The sequence below is a fragment of the Macrotis lagotis genome, chromosome 1 (assembly GCF_037893015.1).
Source record: "Macrotis lagotis isolate mMagLag1 chromosome 1, bilby.v1.9.chrom.fasta, whole genome shotgun sequence".
NCBI lineage: Eukaryota > Metazoa > Chordata > Mammalia > Peramelemorphia > Peramelidae > Macrotis > Macrotis lagotis.
The window spans coordinates 918,572,687-918,592,653 of record NC_133658.1 but is presented as its reverse complement, the minus strand read 5'-3'; the positions used below and the strand labels follow the sequence as shown (position 1 = coordinate 918,592,653).

The window sequence follows — 19,967 nt, the reverse complement described above, 5'->3', positions numbered from 1 at the left end:
TGTTTATCAAGGTATCAGTCAGTGAAGCTGTGATTGATGGTACTTCAGATATAGTACTTAGTTGATAAATAACACCATTTGAAGAAAAAAATATTATTGATGAACAAAATTATGATTTTAGATGGATAGGAGGGTGTGAACTCTGAGTAAATTTTATTCAATAGATTTGGACCAGAGAATAACATATATATATATATATATATATATATATATATATATATATATATATAAATATATTTATATATATATATATATATGTGTGTGTGTGTGTGTGTGTGTGTGTGTGTGTGTGTGTGTATGTGTATATATGTATGTATGTATGTATTCAGACTTGAGTTTAAAAATCTATCCTGCTTCCAGCCAAGATGACAGAGAGAAACAAGGCATTGTGTTAAAGTCTCCTGGCTTTACCTCAGAACTAATATGAAATGAGTATCGTAACAAAATTCAAACACACAAAATCCAGAAAGAGCAAAGGAGAATATCTACCAACAAGGTCTATCTCAGGGGAATGGGGTTGATCCATATACAGAGAGCAGAGTGTCAGCTTAGGAGGATGGGATGAGGTCAGGATTAAACTCAGAACATGGGTAGAGACTTTGGTTTGGTGAGTTAAGTGTGAGAGCAGTGAAGTGGGATTGAGAACTCCAACTCAGTGGCTGAATAGCAATCTGTTCATCTCCACTGGCTTGAAGGACCAGAACCACATGCCCTGTGTATTCAGGGGAGTCCCCATGTTTCCAGTTGGGTCCTCCCATCCCATGAGAGAAAGGGACTCTTCCCAGAAAAACTACAGTGACAACCTCCCCACCACCCCCTCCCATGCCTCAGGTGTAGGCAGCAGACCTGAGTGAATAATGAGGAGATTTCCATTTCAATCCTACATTAAAAATTGCCCTACATACACCCTAATGGTTAAAATTCCAAACAATGCTCCCTGTTAGGAAGAAAATATTTGAAATGTTGAAAAATTATAAATAACAAGACTGAACCCAAAGGTGGGACCAAACCTCCCCATCTTCACAAGGATTAGGTAAGCATTCCACAGATCTAGAACACTGCTCAGAATTCCAGATTTTTAAAAAATGAGAAGCCCCCTATTAACAAAACAATAATTCTCTGCCCTAAATGGAAAGGATTAAGTCTTTGAGCATTCTTAATTACTTCACCTCTAAACTCAACCTCTACTTCAGTAGAATTGCAGTCTCACTTTGGGAGCTCAGACTACTCTTTGGGAGCATAATCTCCAAAATAAATGCTTTCATTGAACTTGAAAAAAATATTGATCAGTTTTGCTTATTTTTCCCACTCTTCTTTTTATCAATGTTCTTTGTAATTAGGGTTGGCTCTTTAGAGCAAAGCAAAATTCCCTTAATATTGAAAAAAAAGACCAATAAAAATGAGAAATTTTAGATCCTAACACTTGTTCATCACCATCAAACAACCTGGCCAGCAAAGAAATAATTCTTTAGATAGCCAATGAAAATAAAATAAAAATCAATACTTTGATTTTGATATTTAAAAAATGGAAGCAATCATTTTAACAATATGGGAGGTATCTGGCTTCCACAAGAATGTAAGGGGAGATTGTTGGTTTACATTACAAAGACTGGGGTCTGCCTGCATTGTTGCCTATGGGTAGGTATGTGAGTGTAAGATGAAGAAGTTGACCTCTACCTGAGCAAGACCTGAGATTACATCAGGCATGCCCCATGTGGTTCCCAGTTGACTCATGGTCCTTGGCCTTTACTAGTGAGCTGCTTGAGGAGATTCATGCATATTACTTTCTCTCCCCTGTGTTATTAGTATAATAACCAGGGAAAGAAAACAATATAGGGGTGAATGTGTCAATTAGATTGCAGTCAGTGATTGGCCCAAAGGGGAGGGAAAAGCCTTACAAACTGCATATAAAGCTGGACATTTCATAATTTAAGGACTTCTTTTGTTAGTAGAGAAGGTCTTTACAAAGAAGAGTTAATAGAAGTAATTTTAATCACTCTGGAGTAAGTATTGCCGGGGGGAGACTATATGAGCTTTTTAGTGTTATTAGGACACCACAACAAGTACTTCAGTTCCTTCAAGGGCCTATGCAAGGCTTTGACTACTCTCCTGGCCTGTGCTCTGGTCTGTGGAAGACCACAAGCAATGCCCTCTGCACTGGAGTCATGAGGGGTATCCTTGCTCTATGACAGTATAAGGGCCCAGACTGTGACCAGGGTCTAAATGTGGACAAAGAACAAGATTCCTGCCCAAGAGACAGAAGAGAAACCTAAACAATTTCTGCCAAGGCCTTAGCTTCCATGGTCTGAGCTCTCTGGAAGCAGCTAACAGGTGACTTCTTGTTGGGAGACTCCACAGTCCTGCCTCCATTTCCTGGGATCTAGGCTGCACCAAAGACCACCCTGACCTGAGCTCTGTACTCATTCTGAAAGAGGTTTCCAGCTGATATTCCAAGTTGTGCTTGGTGTTCCCTGGGTTTGCATGAAGCAACTAGACCAGGTCCCCTGCAGGTTGTTCTCAGAAGGCTGGAGCTCCTTCACTCCCCCCCAGGGATCCCGGCTGCACTGCTGCCCCCTCTAACCTGGAGAAACAGAGCCTTCCCATGATCTTCCAGGTTACTTTGGGCTAGAGAATTACTTCACTGGATCTTTCTGTGGGTTCTGTCTCTTGAAAATTTACTTTGAATCTTAACTTTAAGGCTTTTTGAAGTATTTTGGAAGAGAACTCCTGGCCTCATCCCACCATGTTCTGCCTCTTTTCACTTTCTTACATTTCACTCTCATGAAGAGGGGACAAAGCCCAGAAATACTGTGCATGACTTTGTTTGGATAAGGGCTACCATTTATTTCCTTCTCAATGGTTAGAGAAGGGAGTGGAGAAAATAGAAATAAAATGGAATTTTCAACCATTTGAAAACTAAATGAAATCTCACCTCCAATGTATTTTTTATCATTGCTTTACTGTCAATGATGTTCCCCTGACATCATCTACAATTTATCCTGTCTAGATTTTGCTCATCCATCTGGATTGTCTGGTGTCCTGGTCACTGGACAGTCACTGGGCAGGGACAGTCTTCACTGTCTTTCTTAACACCCAAAGAGCTTAGCTTAGTAACTGGAACACTGATTTTCTCCAAAAATATTGGTTGATTGATTTAGAGGGTTTCTCAGAAAGTTGTAGCAGGAGAAAGGGCCATTCACCTTCTGTTCATTTTACAAAGAGAGAAGGCAAGTCCCTGAGAAGGACAGGACCTAGGCCAAATCTCAAGCTGGACTCTCCAGCCTCAAACCCAAGAAGCTCACCCCACCCCCATGGAGCAGGGGAAACCACAAAAGAGGAAGCTGACCCTACCCTGTGTGATGACTGTCTACTAAGAGGTTGCACCCACTCTTTCTGTCACCAGCCCTGGACAGCACAATGGCCCCCACACTCTCTGCCCAGCTGTGCCTTGGTAAGTCCTAGGCAGTGGTGGCCTTCCAGAGGGAGAACAAGGATAGCAGGAACCTGAGAGACACTGCAGGGACCCCTACTCCCCATTTTACAAAGCAAGAAATGGAGGCACCAGGAGAAGGGGCACAAGCAGGACGGTGGTCCAGGGCTCCTGGGGTCTGGCTGCCCCTCTGCATCCAGATCTAGCCTGGGACTCTGAGGCCTCATTCCCTTGTCCATCAAGTTTAAGATGTGGGTTCTGGGGCAGGAAGCTGAGTCTAACCCAGAGCCTCTTCTCCAGGGCTGTGTCTGTGCTGGGGCATCTGGGCACAAGAGGGTGAGTCCTGTCCCCAAATGCCCCCTTCTCTTCCTTCCTGTTCAGCATTGGGAGCTGTCCCTGGGACAGGAAAGGAAAGGAAGATGGGAAGTGGGTCCAGGGGAGATTCTGGGAGGTGGGCTGGGTGTGAGCCCTGGGGAGGCAGGGGTGGTGGGTACTCTCTGGGCTCTGCCTGTCTTGCAGGTCCACTGCCTAGACCCTCCCTCAGGGCTGAGCCAGGCTTGGTGATGCCCTGGGGGCACCTAGTGGTCTTGTGGTGTGAAGGATCCCCAGGGTCCGAACTGTACCTTCTGTGGAAGGGAGGAGGCTACATGCACATGGAGAAGTCTGCAGATGGGAGGCAGGCGGGGTTCCTCATCTCTAACATGCAAAGTGGGACTGCTGGGAAATACCATTGTGCCTACAAAAAGCAGTCGTGGTCAGAGGCCAGTGAGGACCTCAGGCTGATACTGACAGGTGAGAGGAGACACCCCACACCCCTCAACCCCAGTCTCAGACTCTGGCCCCAGCCAGGACTGGCTCTAGCCCTTGGACCCCCACATTCCTGCCAGCCCAGGGCTCCATTGAAACCGGCAGAGTGATAGCAGCAGGCTGCTGCTCCTGCCCTGCCAATCCAGCCTGGGCATGGGGGGGCACTGTGCCTGTTCTCATGCCAGGCTCTCCCCTCTCTCAGGTAACTATGAGGCCCCCTCCCTCTCAGCCTTTCCGAGCTCCCAGGTGACCTCAGGACACAATGTGACCTTCCAGTGTCAGTCATTGAGCACCTATGGCAGGTTTGCTCTGTACAAGGCTGGAGAACAGATTATCCACTGGCAGACCCAGAACACTGGCCGGGGGGCTCATGCCAACTTCTCCATCCTCTCTGTGACTCCTGCCGACGGAGGGACTTATCGATGCTACAGATTTCACAGTTACAACCCTTATGAGTGGTCTGCCCCCAGCAATCCCTTGGTGCTCAGGGTCACAGGTGAGAGAGTCCCAGCCCTCTCCACCCCTTCCAACCTCCCAATCTCCCTCAGTGATCCTGGTGATCCACTCTGCCTGCTCAGGGACCTGCCAGCAAGGGACCAGGGACCAGAAGGATTGGGGGGCCCAGAGGCTCCCAGGGAAGGGATGGGGACTCTGGGTAGTGGGTCATCCTCAGAGAGAGGGGCCTCCCCTCCCTGTCCCTAGGTCCATTCTCCACTCTGATCATTGCCCCCCACCTTGACATTCCCATGGATATGAGCTCCCCAGGAAAGGAGCTAGGAAGGAAAGAGACCTCCAGGAGGAAAGGGGGCAGAGGATGGCTAAGGTTGGACGGGGGTCTCTCTCATCCTAGAAGCCCCCAGCTCTGCTGTCCTGCCTTCCCCGTGGGGCACCAGAGCCCCTCCTCCACAGAGGCAGGCAGCAGGACTCTGTCCTTCCTCCCCCCCTCCCCCAATGTTCCAGGACCCCATTTCACAGATGGGAAAATGAGGTCCCAGAGGGCAGGGACTTGCCCCCTCCCACTCCCCATCCAGGGCTCCCTCCAGACCGAGGTCCTCCCATTCTCTCTGAAAAGACTTGGTCTCTGCTGAGTGAAAGAGGCCCCTGCAGGATGGATGGGGCAGGGGCTGGGCTGGCAGTCAGGATCCAGGCTGCCCCTTCTGTCCCTCCTGCAGCTTGGCACCAGGTGTGTCCCTCCCCTTCCCCTTAGAACATGGATGTCTCCGAGGCTTCCCCTGCCCAGGATATCTGTCTTGAAATCCCCCTTTGCTCCTTCAGCTTGTGCCAGAGGTTCTGCTCTTATCCCCATTTTTCCAAAGAGGAAACTAAGGCAGATCTGGGCTAGGTGACTTGGCCAGCGTCACATGGCCAGAAAAGATCTAGGCTGGATTGGAACTCAGCTCTTCCTGAGGGAAAATCCAGCCAGCCCGCAGACTCCTCTGCACACTTCTCTGTTTTGGGGAATGACCCAGTTGGGGGTCTTCCTTCCCCTCCTTGTACTTTTTCTGGGTTAGACTTTACCCCCAGGGTACCCTTCTCCCCCAGCCCTTCCTGTATCTTAGCAGCCTCATTTCCTGTAAATATTGCCTAGATTTGTTGGTATGGAAGCTTCCAGATCACAGGAGTCCCTTATGTTCTCTGCACTCCTGGGCCCACCTGGGGGGAGGCTGGGTCCTTACCTAGGGCCTCCCCAAGTGGACTCAGGCTGTCATTCTGTCCCTGCTGCCCTTGTGTCATCCTCCCCCCCCCCACCCCAGAGGCACCAGGTCTCTCCAGACTCCAAGCAAGCATCTGGATGAGCATCTTAACCTTCCTCATACTCCTCTTCCTCATCTGTCACCCACATTGGGGCTGAGGGTCCAGGGGAGATTCTGGAAGGGGCCCTGGGGGTGAGCCCTGGGGAGGCAGGGCTGAGGGGGTCCCGCTGGTCTCTGCTTCTTTTGCAGGTCCATTGCCCAGACCTTCCCTCTGGGCTGAGCCAGGCTCGGTGATCCCCCTCAAGAAGCCAGTGACCCTCTGGTGTGAGGGGCCCCCAGGGGCTGATCTGTACCTTCTGAGGAAGGAAGGAGAAGACCTGAACATGGAGAAGTCTGGGGATGGGGGGAGGGCCCAGGTCCTCATCTCTCACATGACAGCAATGAATACTGGGAGATACCAATGTCTCTACATGAAGCAATCATTGTGGTCAGAGGCCAGTGACCCCCTGGAGATGAGAGTGACAGGTGAGAGGAGACTCCCCCCACCATCCTCACCCCTAGTCTCAGAATCTCGCCCCATCCAGGGGTGGCTCTTGGCTCCTGGATCCCCAATACCCTGCCAGCTTTAGGCTAACTTAAAGCCAGGAGGAGAGAAGCACAAAGCAGCTGCTGCTCCCCCTCTTCCGGCTCTAACCTGGGCACGGAGGGGAGAAGGTTGTGCCTGTTCTCATGCCAGGCTCTCATACTCCCCCAGGTCTCTATGGCCCGCCCTCTCTCTCAGCCTTGCCCAGCTCCCAAGTGCCCTCAGGACAGGAGGTGACCCTCCAGTGTCAGTCACAGGTGGGGTATGGCAGGTTTGCTCTGCACAAGGATGGAGAAGAGATCATCCGCTGGGGGGACCAGAACAATGGGCGGGGGGCTCAGGCCAACTTCTCCATCCCGGCTGTGAGCCCTGCCCATGAAGGGACTTATCGATGCTACAGCTTTATCAGTAACTACCCGTATGTGTGGTCAGCCCCCAGTGACCCCCTGGTGCTCAGGGTCATAGGTGAGAGACCCCCAGGCCTCCCCACCAATCCCACCACTCCAAGTTCCCTCACTGATCTTGGGACCCACCCTGCCTCCTCAGGGTCCTGCTCCAGAGGGCCCCAGGGGCCACAGGGCCAGGGGATAGGGGACTCACTGGGCGGGGGTGGGGAGTCTGGGCACCGGATCATCCTCTGAGAGAGGGGCCTCCCCTCCCTGACCCCAGGTCGATTCCCCACTCTGGTCATCCGAGACTTTCCCCTGGGGTAGGCCCCCCAGGAGAGGTGGTAGGAAGGCAAGGAGCCTCCAGAAGAGTGTGCAGAGAATGACCAAGAATGGGCTGGGGTCTCTCTCATCGTGGAAGCCCCCAGCTATGCTGTCCTGCTCTCCCTGAGGGGCACCAGAGCCCCCCCACATACAGAGGCAGGCAGCAGGACTCTGTCCCTCCTGCCACCGTCCCCCCACTGGTCCAGAAGTCCATTTCACAGATGGGAAAGTGAGGCCCTAGAGGGCCCACCTAGCAGGGGAGCATTTCCTTACCTAGGGTCTCACCAAAGGGGATCAGGCCAGATTAGTGAGTGTGCCCCAGCCAAGGGCCACTAAAAAGGTCATTTCCCCCTGCCCTTGTTTCACCCTCAGCCACTCTAGGTCTCTCCAGCCTCCAAGTAGGCATCTTGGTGGGCACCTCAACCTTCCTCATCCTGCTCTTCCTCCTCCTCTTCCTCTTCTGCCGATGCTGGCGACATCGAACCAGACTCAGTGAGTTCTTGGGGGGAAGGGGAGTAACGGATTGGAGAGGAGCTGAACCCCACTAAAGGCCGACTCTGCTTTGCAGGGAAAGGGGACAGAGACACAGAGGCCAAGAGGACCACCAGAAGGTGGGGCTCCAGACACCCCCGAATCTCCCCAGCCCCTCCCCCAACACCTGCTTACCTTCCCAGACCTCCCCCCTCAACATTTTGTGTCTTCTTGCTCCCCAGCTCTGACCCAGCTGGGACCCCCCTGGAGGAGACCCTGTGTGAGTGTGAGGGGCAGGGGCAGCGGGGCCTGGGCTGGGCAGCGCCGGGGTCCTGGCCCCTCATGCCTTCTCTTCTTGCCTCCAGATGCAGATGTGGGTGAGGACAGACACACAGAGGAGGCCAGACCAGAGGACGCGGCTGTGAGTTCCCCCCAGACCCCTCCTCCCTTCTGCAGAGCTTTCCTTCTGAGAGGAATGGGGGGGGCTCCCCCAAAGTCATACTGCTAGGGGAGGCTCAGGTCATTCCCCTTCTCTTCCCTGTCCCATGTCCCCTTCCATTCCTTCATCTCCTGCCAGGTTCCAGTAGGAGAAGACCCTCAGGAAGTGACCTATGCCCTGCTGAACCTCAACAGCCTCAAGGGTAGGGCTGAGGACCCTTCCCCCTCTGGAGCAGGAGACCCCAGCCTCTATGCTGCCCTGAAATGAACTCCACCAGAGCCCAGGGGACCCCAAGAGAAAGTGGGACCCTTTCCACGTCTGCATCTGAGAAAACTGAAGCTTCCAGACTTGATGGGGAAGCTCTGTGCTTAAACCAGCTCCCCTAAGAGACACCGGAGTCACAGCTGGAGGACCCCCCCAGGGGTTCCCAAGCATCTGCTCTTTGCCTTTGGCCTGCCAGCACGGTGTTTAGCCTCTTCCAATTCATGAGAAACTTCCAGAAAAAGACCATTTATGACCAATTTCTTCCCCCTTCTGAGGGTGAAGGGAGACAACACACAGGGAGGGTTTCAGGTGAGGGTGATGTCATCTGTCCTGATGAAATGACCTCAGGATCTGATAATGGACCATTTAGACCCTGCTGAGGACTTGGGTGCAGGAACCTCCTTATCCAGCATCCAGTCTGGCCTAAGACATTGACTGGTGACTCAGTTTCCCACTTTGTCAACTGGAGAAATCATCATCTACCTCCCCATTGTTCTCAGGGACCTGGGATCATGTCAAAGCCCCAGCAGGGTGCCTGGCACATGGCAGGCCCTCTCCATAAGTGCAATTCAATGGTGATGGTCTTCAGGGGTAGTTGCCCCCTACAGATTGTTTTACAGCAAAAATGGAGAAGGATCACTACCCCAGAGGCCAGGTGGCTGTCCCCTTACCTCAAGTCCCCCATGCTCCCACACCCTAAGTCTCTTGCAATGACCACCAGAGTCATTTCCTAAAGCACTGAGTGGTTGGGGACCCCCTCTCATCCAGAAACTCATAGAAAAAGGGCACTCCAGGCCCTTCAGGCCTAGGCTAGCCCTCTCCCACCTGTCTTCTCACACTTGCTCCTCAGCAGTTGAGCCCACCTGTTGTGCCCTAATCCAGACCCTCCAGATTCTTGCCCCATCCCATCTGCTCCCCCCCATTCCACTGCCAACCTCCGTTCCCCATTTCTCCTCCATGTTGCCCATTCTCTCCATTAGACTGGAAGCTGATTTAGAGCAGCATCCGCCTTTATCCTCTTTTTGGGACCCTAGCCTTGGTGGAGCACCATGGTGGGATACGGTGGAGAGGAGACTGCAGGGGTCCAGCTTCAGCCCTGGCGCCCCTCCCAGAGGAGCTGCTGCTGGGGGGGGGGGGGTGGTGGCTTTCTCCATTTTCCTCCCTCAGTATGGGCTGCAGAGGCTGGCAGAGGGTGTTACCACCAGAGCCTGGTCTCCACTGTTCCCATCATCTCCTCCCTGTCAAGGAGGGCCAGCTCAGCAAGAGCTTTATTCAGAAATAAAGATGTAAACCTGGGGAGGGGGCTTCATTTAGTCTTTCTCCTCGTCATCACTGGTGCCCCACACTGCCCTGGCTCTTCTTGGCATTTTAGTCTTGATGAATTCTGAGGAGGTGGAAGGGGGCAGAGGGTCAGGGAGAGGAGGCAGGTGCTGGGGGGCTTGTGGATGCCCATGGAGATCCATCCCTCCATCCATAAACATCTGGGAGTCACCTCCTTTCTCCCATGCCCTGGACCAAGGGCTGGTTGGACTACAGGGGCTCTGAGGAAGGGGCTCTGCCTCCTCCAGAGAGAGGAAGGGACTTGACCTACCCCACTCTTCTCTTCTTCCTCACCTTCCTCTCCTAACTTTGGCCTCAGGCCCATGACCATCTGCAGCAGGGATGACCCTGGGCAACCCTTCCTTCAACCAACGATGATCCAAACATGACCCCAAAGAAGAGGTGCCAGGAAACCCCGAGGAAGAAGAGACCTCAGAAACAGGGTAGTACCTGCTCCCACCAGGTGTATTTCATGGGGCAGAACTGGCCAGGATCATGCCCTCCTTGGAAACAGGGATGTCTGGCTGGGGAGAAGCCCCAGGACAAGGAGCCTGAGTCCAGCTGGGGCTGGCTCCCGGAATGGGTCCCCAGGAGGAGGGGTTGGGGGCCCCATGTTGGCAGAGGGCTATGTGCCAACCAGCAGGCTTTGGGCAGACACACTGGTACCAGAAGAAGGGGACCTTGGAGAAGGTTGGCTGAGGGAGGGATGAGGAACCAGGATGACCACTGACTTAATACAGTGTCTCTCTTATAAAATGGGAGCTCTGTTAATGGGGATACCAGAATAAATCAAAGCAGGAGGCTAGAGGGGAGGGGCAGGGGCAGGGGCACCTCTAGACTGAAGAAGAAGGAAGCATACAGCAGGAGAGGAAGGGGCTTGGAGAAGTGGGGGGCAGGGATGGGCAGTGAGCCTCCTCGCTTCTCCTTCTCTTCCCTTCCCCAGAACCCCCCATGGCCCCCGTGCTCACCCAAACTGTCAAATCCAGGAAGCTCTGCTTCTCCCATCCCTGGCTTCCCCAGAAATGAGGGAGGGGCCATTCAGGTGCCCCCACCCCATTTCCTCTAAGTTTGAAGCCCCAGTGTGGCTCCTCCCCCTTCCTCCCTCTTGTACCCCTCTGCCTCCCCAGACACATCAGACAGATCCAGAGGGTCCCTCCCCCCTTCCCAGCTCCTTCCTTCTTCTCCCTGTGACCCTCCATTTACAGTGGGGGGGTGGGAGGACTGAGGAGGGGGATTGTGTCCAAGAAAAGAGTGGGTGCTGGGAGTCACAGGTGGTGTGGGGCCTCTTGACAGTGAAGACCTCCCCAGGAACTTTCAGGGCATGGGGGGACAATTTCAGTTCAGTGCCTTGAGTAGAACCAGGCTGCAGAGGAAGGGCAGTGAGCTGGGGAGGAAGTATAAGCACTGAGGAAAGGAGGGGACAGGCTGGGGGGCAGGAGTGCCCCCCACTCTCAGGTCTCTGCCCCCCATCCTTTCCTGCCTCAGCTCCAGCAGCAGGGGGGCTGCACGTGGTGTCTCCACTTTCCCTCCTCTCACTTTCCTTTTATTTGTGGGAATTTTTTCTTCTTTATCTTAAATTCACAAAGAAATTAATAAATTAGTGGTGGAAATGGAATTAAACACAATACTATTCCACTTCAAAAAAAAAGAAATATTATTTTAGATTGATTTCTATGGGTGGAGGAAGGGAGGGAGGAAGAAAAATGTAAAATTCAAATTTTTGCAAGAAAAAGAATGAATGCTGAACACTACCATTGCATATAAATGGAAAAATAAATGCATTTAAAATTTAAAAACTACAAAGAATAATTGAAATCTTGAAAAATTCAGAAGACTTAGATGAATTGATGCTAAAAGAAGTAAAATGAATCCAGAAAATAGAGAGACAAGACAAAACATACAGAGACAAGAGTTCTTAACCAGTTTTGTTTTTATTTCTTCTCTGCCCTGGATTCTTTGAGCTCTCCTGCTTCAGCTTGACCCCTTACAGTCTGGCTTCCGGCCTCACCATTGCATCACCCCAGCTCTCTCCAAAGGGACCAGTGACCTTCCCTGCCATGTTCTTATTCCTCATTCTTGATCCTGGACATCACAGCATATGACTTTGTCTATCACTCTCTTCTCTAGGTTTTCTGGACCCCACCCTCCTTGGGTCTCCTCTTCTCTCTCTGACCATCCCTCTGTCTCTTCTCCCCAATTTTGAAATCCATCTTGTCCTGGGTCCTTTCTCTTCTCCCTCTTTGCTACTTTGATTGGTGACCTCATCAACTCCTCTTCATCCAGTTATCATCTCTGTGCTGATGGTTCTCAGGCTTCCTGTGAGCCCCAGCTAAAATCCAACCTCTGGGATGACTGCAGAAAAATCTGAGAAGATTCTAGGAGCAGAAAATGGAGAAAAATTTCCAAAATAATATTATCCTGATCATCAGGTGTGAGAGCCTTAGCTGCTCTGATCAATAAAGAAATCTACCACAAATACAAAAGTCTCATGGGGAAATATACTTCCTTCTCCAAAGAGAGAACTAGTGGACTCTGAAGGCAGACTGAAGTAGAAATTTTCTAGATTTTTCCTCTGACTTACTTTCCTTTGGGGGAAAGGGGAGAAAAGATGAGCCCAGAAATGCTGGGCATGATGTTGTTTGGGTAAGGTCTGTCCTTTATTTCCCTCTCAATGGGAGGAGAAGGGTGTGGACAGGAGAGAGTATGGAAGAGAAAACAAAGAATTGAATTTCCAAAAACTGAAAATCAAAAGAAAATAAAATCTCATATCCTGTAAGAAGCTTTCTGGGACTCAGGTTAAAGATTGTGACTTCTCCCTGAGATCATTTCCAGTTTTGTTCTTTAGATCCTGCTCATGCACTTGAGTTTGGCGTCTCCCCCACTGGATAGTCACTGGGCAGGGATGGTCTTTATTTCTTTTTTTACAGCCCCAGAACTAAGCTCAGTGACTGGGACCCAGGAGTCATCCATAAATATTGGTTGATTGGTTGATTTAGAGAGAAACAGAGAATTTTAGTAGAGAGAAGAGGCTTCTACCCCTGGTTCATTTAACAAAAGTAGAAGTTAAGACCCAGAGAAGGGCAGGGGCTGGCCAGTGCCTCCTGCAAGAAACCCAGCCCACCCGAAGGATACAAGGGAAACCACAAAAAGAGGAAGGAGTAGCCACCTCTCTGCTTTGAGGGAAGGGGACTGTAACTTGGAGTAGAACCAGCCTGGCTCTTACCCTGTGCTGATGATTCTCTATTAAGCTGTTCATGAGCCCATTATGTCCTCACCAGCCTGGAGGGCACAATGGCCCCCATAGTCTCTGCCCAACTCTGCCTTGGTAAGTCCTAGGAAGGGGGACCTTCAAGAGGGAGACTCAAGACTAGCAGGACCCCGAGAGTCACTTCAAGGACCCCTCCTCATTTTCAGAGCAGGAAATGGAGGCTCCATGAGAAAAGGTACAAGAAAGAGAGTGGCCCAGGGCTCAGGGTATCTGGCTGTCCCCCCTGTAGCCAGTCATAGCCTGGGGCTTTGGGGTCTCATTCCCTTGTTCCTTAAGTTTAGTGACAAGGATATGGGTTCTGAGACAAGAAGCTGAGTCTTATCCAGAGCCTCTCCTACAGGGCTGGGTCTGTGATGGGGCATCTGGGCATAAGAGGGGGAGTCCGTTCCCCAAATGCCTGCTGCTCGTCCTGCTTGGTCAGCATGGGAGCTGCCTCCAGGGCAGCCAGGGGGAAAGGAAGACGGGACTGAGGGAAGAATCTAGGAGGGGACAATCTAGGAGGGAAGAATCCAGGTGTGTCCCTGGGGAAACAGGGATGGGTCAACCCTCTGGGCTCTGCTTCTCTTCTAGGTCCATTGTCCAGACCCTCCATCAGGGCTGAGGCAGACCTGGTGATCCCCTGGGGGAAGCTGATGACCCTCTGGTGTGAGGGGTCCTAGGGGACTGATCTGTATTGTATGAGGAAGGAAGGAAGCTACCTGAACATGGAGAAGTCTGCATTTGTGAGGGAGGCCCAGGTTCTCATACCTTTTTTTTAATTTATAAATTTTTTTCATTCATATAGGCATGTATATATTTAAGTAACAAAATTTCCTTCCACCGTCCCTTCCCACCCCCTCCCCTCAGCAGTGGGCAGGTAAGTTAGCTTTGTATATGCATATTTTGATAAACATTAGTTATTTTTGGTATGAGGAATTAGGATTAAGGGAACAACATACATAAAAGACAATTCTTAAAAAGTGTCCATCAGTTTCTGAAATTTTTTGTGTTTTGTGTCATTTTGTTTTTCTTCCTCTGGATAGGGAATAATATAGTCCATAGACAGTTTAATACAGTGTTTCTGTCTCAATGGCTTGCTGAGAGGAGCAGTTTCCATCAAAACTGTTCATCTCATAATGTTGTTGAGGTGTACATTGTTCTCTTGGTCTGCTCCCTTCGCTCAGCTTCATATCCTGGAAGACATTTCATGCTTCTCTAGAATTCTGACCATTTAAGGTTTCTTATAGGAGAATAATATTCCATAATATTCATGTACCGAAACTGGTCTACCCATTCCTGAACTGATGGGCTTCCCCTCAATTTCCCATTCTTTGCCACTCCAAAATAGCTGCTATGGATATTTTGTAAACTGTAGGACTATTAGCTTTTATATAATTTCTTCTGGATATAGACCTAGAATTTATATAGCAGGATCAAAGTGTATGAAGAGTTTTATTGTTCTTTGGGCATAGTTCCATATTGCTCTCCAGGAATGTTAGATCTGTTCATAACTCCACCAGCCATGCATCAATGTCCCAATCCTTCCACAACCTCTCCAACATTGATCATTTTCCCTTTTTCTCATCTTGGCCAATCTGACAAGTATGAGATGATACTTCATTGTTGTTTGAATTGGCATTTATCTAATCAATAATGATTTGGAGCATTTTTATACAATTATACACACACACACACACATACACACACACACACATATATATATATACATATATATATATATATATATATATATATATATATATAGCTTTCATTCTTTCATTTGAAAACTATTTGTTCATATCTTTTGACCGTTTATCAATTGAGGAATGACTTATGATGTTATAAATTTAAAGCAATTCTACATCTACAATCAGAACTCCTAATTGTGAAGATTGTTTCCCAGGTTTCTGCTTTCCTTCTCATTTTGGCAGCATTGATTTTATTAGTGCAAAACCTTTTTAATTTGATATACTCAAAATTATTCATTTTGCATCTTATAATGTGCTCTAATTCTTGTTTGGTCATAAATTTGTCCCCTTTCAATAGATCTGATGATAGAGAATTTCTTGGTCTATTAATTTATCTCTGATATCTCTATCTAAATCTTGTACCCATTTTGGCCTTATTTTGGTAAAAGTTGTGAGATGTGGATCTATGCCTAGTTTTTGCCATACTATTTCCTAGTTTTCCCACCAATTTTAATCAAATTGTCAGCTCTTATTCTAGAAGCTGATGTCTTTGGGTTTGTCCAACAAGAGATTGTTGTAGTCACTTACTGCGGTTTCTTTTGTACCTATCCTAAGCCACTGATCCATTACTCTGTTTCTTAACCTGTTCCAGGCAGTTTTCATGTCTCCTGCTTTATACTATAGTTTTAGGTCTGGTAGAGTGAGGTCACTTTCACTGCATTTTTTTTTCATCAGTTCCTTTACCACTCTTGCCCTTTTGTTGCTCCAGATGAATTTTGTAACTATTTTTTTTTCTAGCTCAGTATAGTAGATATTTGGTAGCTCGATTACTGTGGCACTGAATAAGTAATTTAATTTGGGTAGAATTCTCATTTTATTATATTAACTCAATCTATCCATGAACATTTGACAATTTTCCAGTTATTTATATCTGACTTCATTTGGGTGACAAGTGTTCCTACAGTTTCTGTGTTTCTCTTGGGAGGTAGATTCCTGAATATTCAATGTTGTCAATAGTTATTCTAAAAGGAAGTATTCTTTTTATCTCTTGCTCTTGGGCTTTTTTCTTCATATATAGCAATGCTGATGCTTTATGTGCATTTATTTTATGTTATTTGGCTGAATTCATTAATTGTTTTAAGGAGTTTTTTAGATGATTTTCTCTAGTTCTCTAATATACCATCATGTCATCTGCCAAGAATGAAAGCATTCCTTCCTCATTGACAGTTCTGATTCCTTCATTTTCTTTTTCTTCTCTTATTGCTACAGCTAGCATTTCTAATACTATACTAAACTGTAATGGTGATAATGGAAACCCTTGTTTCATTCCCGATTTTATTGGAAATGCTTTGAGTTTATTCCCATTACATATACTATTTGTTGATGGTGTTAGGTAGATACTATTTATTATTTTAAGGAAACTCCATTTATTCCTAAACTTTCTAGATTTTTTTAGTAGGAATGGGTATTGTATTTTATCAAAGGTGTTTTTCAGCATCTATTGAGATAATTATATGATTTCTGTTGGGTTTTGTTATTAATATGTTTAATTATATTAGGTGTTTTCCTAATGTTGGACCATCCTTGTCTAATTGATATAATTCCTACCTGATCATGGTGTATTTTACTAGTTATAACTTGCTGTAGTCTCATTGTTAAATTTTATTCATGATCTTTGCATGAATATTTATTCAGGTGATTGATCTATAATTTTCTTTGTCTATTTTTGTTCTTCCAGGTTTAGGTATCATCACCATGTTGCTGTCAAAAAAGGAGTTTTGAAGAACTCCTTTCTCTCCTATTTTTTAAAATAGTTTATGTAGAATAGGAGTTTATTGTTCCTTAAATGTTTGGTAGAGTTCACTTATAAATTCGTCTGAATGTGGAGACTTTTTCTTATGGAGTTTATTGATGGTTTCTTCCATTTCTTTTTCTGAAATGGGATTATTAAATTTATTTCCTCTTCTATTAATCTGGGCATTTTGTATTTTTGTTAAATATGCATCCATTTCCCTCAAGTTTACCAACTTATTTGCAAAGTAGCTCCTAATTTTATCTTTACTTTGCTCCTGATTGGTGGTTAGTTCACCCTTTTCAATTTTTGAAACTGGTAATTTGGTTGTCTTTTTTTTTTAAATCAAATTAATCAAAAGTTTTTCTCTTTTATTGACTTTTTTCATGAATCCAACTCTTAGTTTTATTTTTGAGACTAATGGTTTTCTTGCTTTTAATATTCAATCTTTCCTTTGATTTTCAGAATTTTTAATTTGATATTTAATTTGGGATCTTTAATTTCTTCTTTTTCTAGCTTTTTCAGTTACTTACCCAATTCATTGATCTCTTTCTCTTTTTTATCCATATAGACATCTAGAGATATAAAGTTTCCCTTCAAAACTGTCTTGGCTGTGTCCCAAAAATTTTGGTGTGTTGTACCTTTAATAATATTTTCTTGGATATATTTATTGATTATTCCTATTATTTGTTATTTGAGTCACCCATTATTTAAGATAAAGTTATATAATTTCCAATTGGTGCTTGGCTTATCTTTCCATGACCTTTTATTACCTGTACTTTTTATTCAATCATGGTCTGAGAAGTGTGTAATTATTTTTTTCTGCCTTTCTGCATTTGATTAAAAGGTATGTGAGGAAAATTTGGGTGTTTGTGTTCCAAAAGAATGTTTGGGGGTGGGTAGGTGGTGTAGTGGATAGAGCACTGGCCTTGGAGTCTGGAGGACCTGAGTTCAATTTTGGCCTCAGACCCTTAATAATTACCTAGCTGTGTTATCTTGGACAAGTCAATTAACCCCATTTCCTTGCAAAAACCTAAAAAAAAAGAGAATGTGAAGGGAGGATTCATAGTATACTTTACAAAGACTAAGCTTTCCTTATGTTGTTGCCTCATGGGCAGGTGACCTTAATCAGATCAAAAACTGAAGAGATTGCCCCACCTGTTTTTAATTTAACCTAATCTTGCTATTCTTGCTCATTAGTATAATGAGCAGGATGGAGGAAATGTAGAATCACAGAAGTCTGGAAAGTAATTGGTATGTTAGGGGGCTGCTGGGTGGTGTAGTAGATAGAGCATTCGTCATTGAGTTTAAATCAGGTTTCAGACACTTAGTGATTACCTAGCAGTGTGACCCTGGACAAGTCATTTAACCCAATTGCCTTGCCTAAAGAAAAATAACCATTTGTATGTTGAGGATGGCTAGTGGGTAAACAAGTTTATGTACAGAAGTTTCTAGCTATATAAGTGAATTAGGAATATTTTTTGTGTATATATATATATATATATACATATATATATATATATATATATATATATATATATATATATATATATATATAATCCAAAACTGGTTGTTTGCTTTGAAGTAAAAGCACTTTGTAATATGAGGAAGATAAACTTAAGATCATTTGAGATTTTTTCTGTGCAATATCCTGGTCAAAGGAGGCATTTATTTGTTGTAAGAAACAACAGGCTAGAAGGTTTCTCTAGCCAAGGGGAACCTGATATGCCATCTTTATATAGAGATGGAGTAACTATGATTTCAGATAATGTATGAGATGTCTCTAGTAAGAGGTAGGAGATGAGGCCTGTAGGGCCAGTCATACTTAGAATACCAGCTTTTAGGCAAAGACGCAGGAAGGATACTCTGAACTTTAGATAGGGACAGAGGGCCACCATATCTAAGTTATCTAAGATTTAATTTACCTTTTTAAATTCTTTTTGTTTATTTTGTTGTTAGATTTATCTAGTATTCAGATATTGAGATTAAAATCTCCTGTTATTAAAGTGTTGCTGTTAATGTCTGCTTGTAAGTCTACTCAGCTTTTCCTCTAGGAATTTGGATGCTATACCACTAGGTACATATAGCTTCATTACCAAAGGTGGTCTTTAAGAAGATGTAGCTTCCTACCTTATCCCTTTCAATGAGATTGATTTTTGCTTTTACTTTATCTGAGATTAGGATTGCTACCCCAGATTTTTTTTTTTACATTATTTGAGGCATAATGTATTTTGCTCTTTTTACTTTTACATGTGTGTTTCAAATGTGGTTCTTGTAAACAACATATTTTAGGATTCTTGTTTTAATCCATTCTTCTATCTCTTTCTGTTTTATGGGAGAGTTCATCTCATTCACATTTACAGTTAGGATTACTAATTCTGCATTTCCCTCCATGCTATCTTTCTCCATTTATATTTTTCTCTTTCCTTTTTTTCTTGTTCCTCCTCAACAAAATTTTATTTCCTTTCCCCTTTGACTTTTCTTTTAAAGTTTAACTTTCAATTTATTATGATTCATTCCTTTGCCTTCCCTTTTATCAGTACCTTCTTCCCCTTTCCCAATTTTCACCCCTTCTCTGTAGATTTAATAATTTTTTAAATCAAAGTGGGAGTATATCTTATTCCCTATCTGGGCTAAGTCTATTGAATGGAATTTATTCAGCATTCCCATTCTCCCTTCTTTCCCTCTAAAATTATAAATCTTTGTGCCTCTTCCCTTGGTGTTATTTATCACTCTAGTACTATTAATCAGGCATCATCAATCACAATGTGATTATTCGATTGCTTGACCATCACCGATTTTTTACTTGATTTAAAGTTAAGACCTCTGCCTTTCTTCAGAGCTTCTTTTTTCTTAAATGTAGTGATCTATCTATATAATATAATATATGTATTATATATATATACGTATATATATATATATATATATATATATATATATTTATAATCTATTATCTTGGACCAGGTTTTTTGTTTTTGTTTTGTTTTTTTGCTGGAGTTGGGGTCTGATCATTGGCTTATCTCTGGCCAATATGTTGCCTGTGTAGTCCATGCCTTGCCTTTGCAACGTTTTTTTTCCCCTTTTCTTCATGTTCAGGTTCTGACTGAACAGTGGTTTGTTCCTGACCCAGATCTTTCCTTCACTCCAGTGTTCTCAGGTTTCACACTTTGATTGGTTCTGGAGTCTTCCCTGCTGGCTTGCTATCTTGCTGCCAGGACCCGGCATAGCACTGTGCCTAGGATCCTCATCCTGGCTTTCTTGCTCTCCTGCTTTTTGAACCTTACTTCCCTTTTCCTCCAAAGAGACAGACCTTCACTGAAGATCCTCCCTGTCTAAAGTTGAAAATTTCTTTGAATCTTCTCTTTTTCTTGTTGGGTTCTATGTAGTGTGAACATCAGAATAGAGGCTTCATTTATCTTTGGTAGGGGGAAAAACTCTAAGAGCATGTTAGCTTCATGCCACCCTCTTGACTGTGCCCTGAAAGTCTAGAGATTTTTCAAGAATGGGAACAGAGATTGTGGT

The 19,967-nt window shown here is 45.8% G+C and overlaps 2 protein-coding genes across 2 annotated transcripts in view; one reads left to right on the top strand and one right to left on the bottom strand.

The window, feature by feature from the left end:
• The window catches only part of LOC141509174 (uncharacterized), a 1,085,709-nt gene that overhangs the window by 248,858 nt on the left and 816,884 nt on the right, over positions 1 to 19,967 (bottom strand). The window lies entirely within an intron of this gene.
• LOC141509963 (leukocyte immunoglobulin-like receptor subfamily B member 3) lies at positions 3,830 to 9,522 on the top strand. Its single transcript, XM_074219873.1, has 8 exons — positions 3,830 to 4,222; positions 4,440 to 4,733; positions 6,181 to 6,456; positions 7,597 to 7,716; positions 7,793 to 7,835; positions 7,938 to 7,975; positions 8,061 to 8,116; positions 8,273 to 9,522. Exons 1-8 carry the CDS (start codon positions 3,850 to 3,852, stop codon positions 8,399 to 8,401), a joined length of 1,329 nt encoding a protein of 442 aa, XP_074075974.1. The 5' UTR covers positions 3,830 to 3,849; the 3' UTR covers positions 8,402 to 9,522.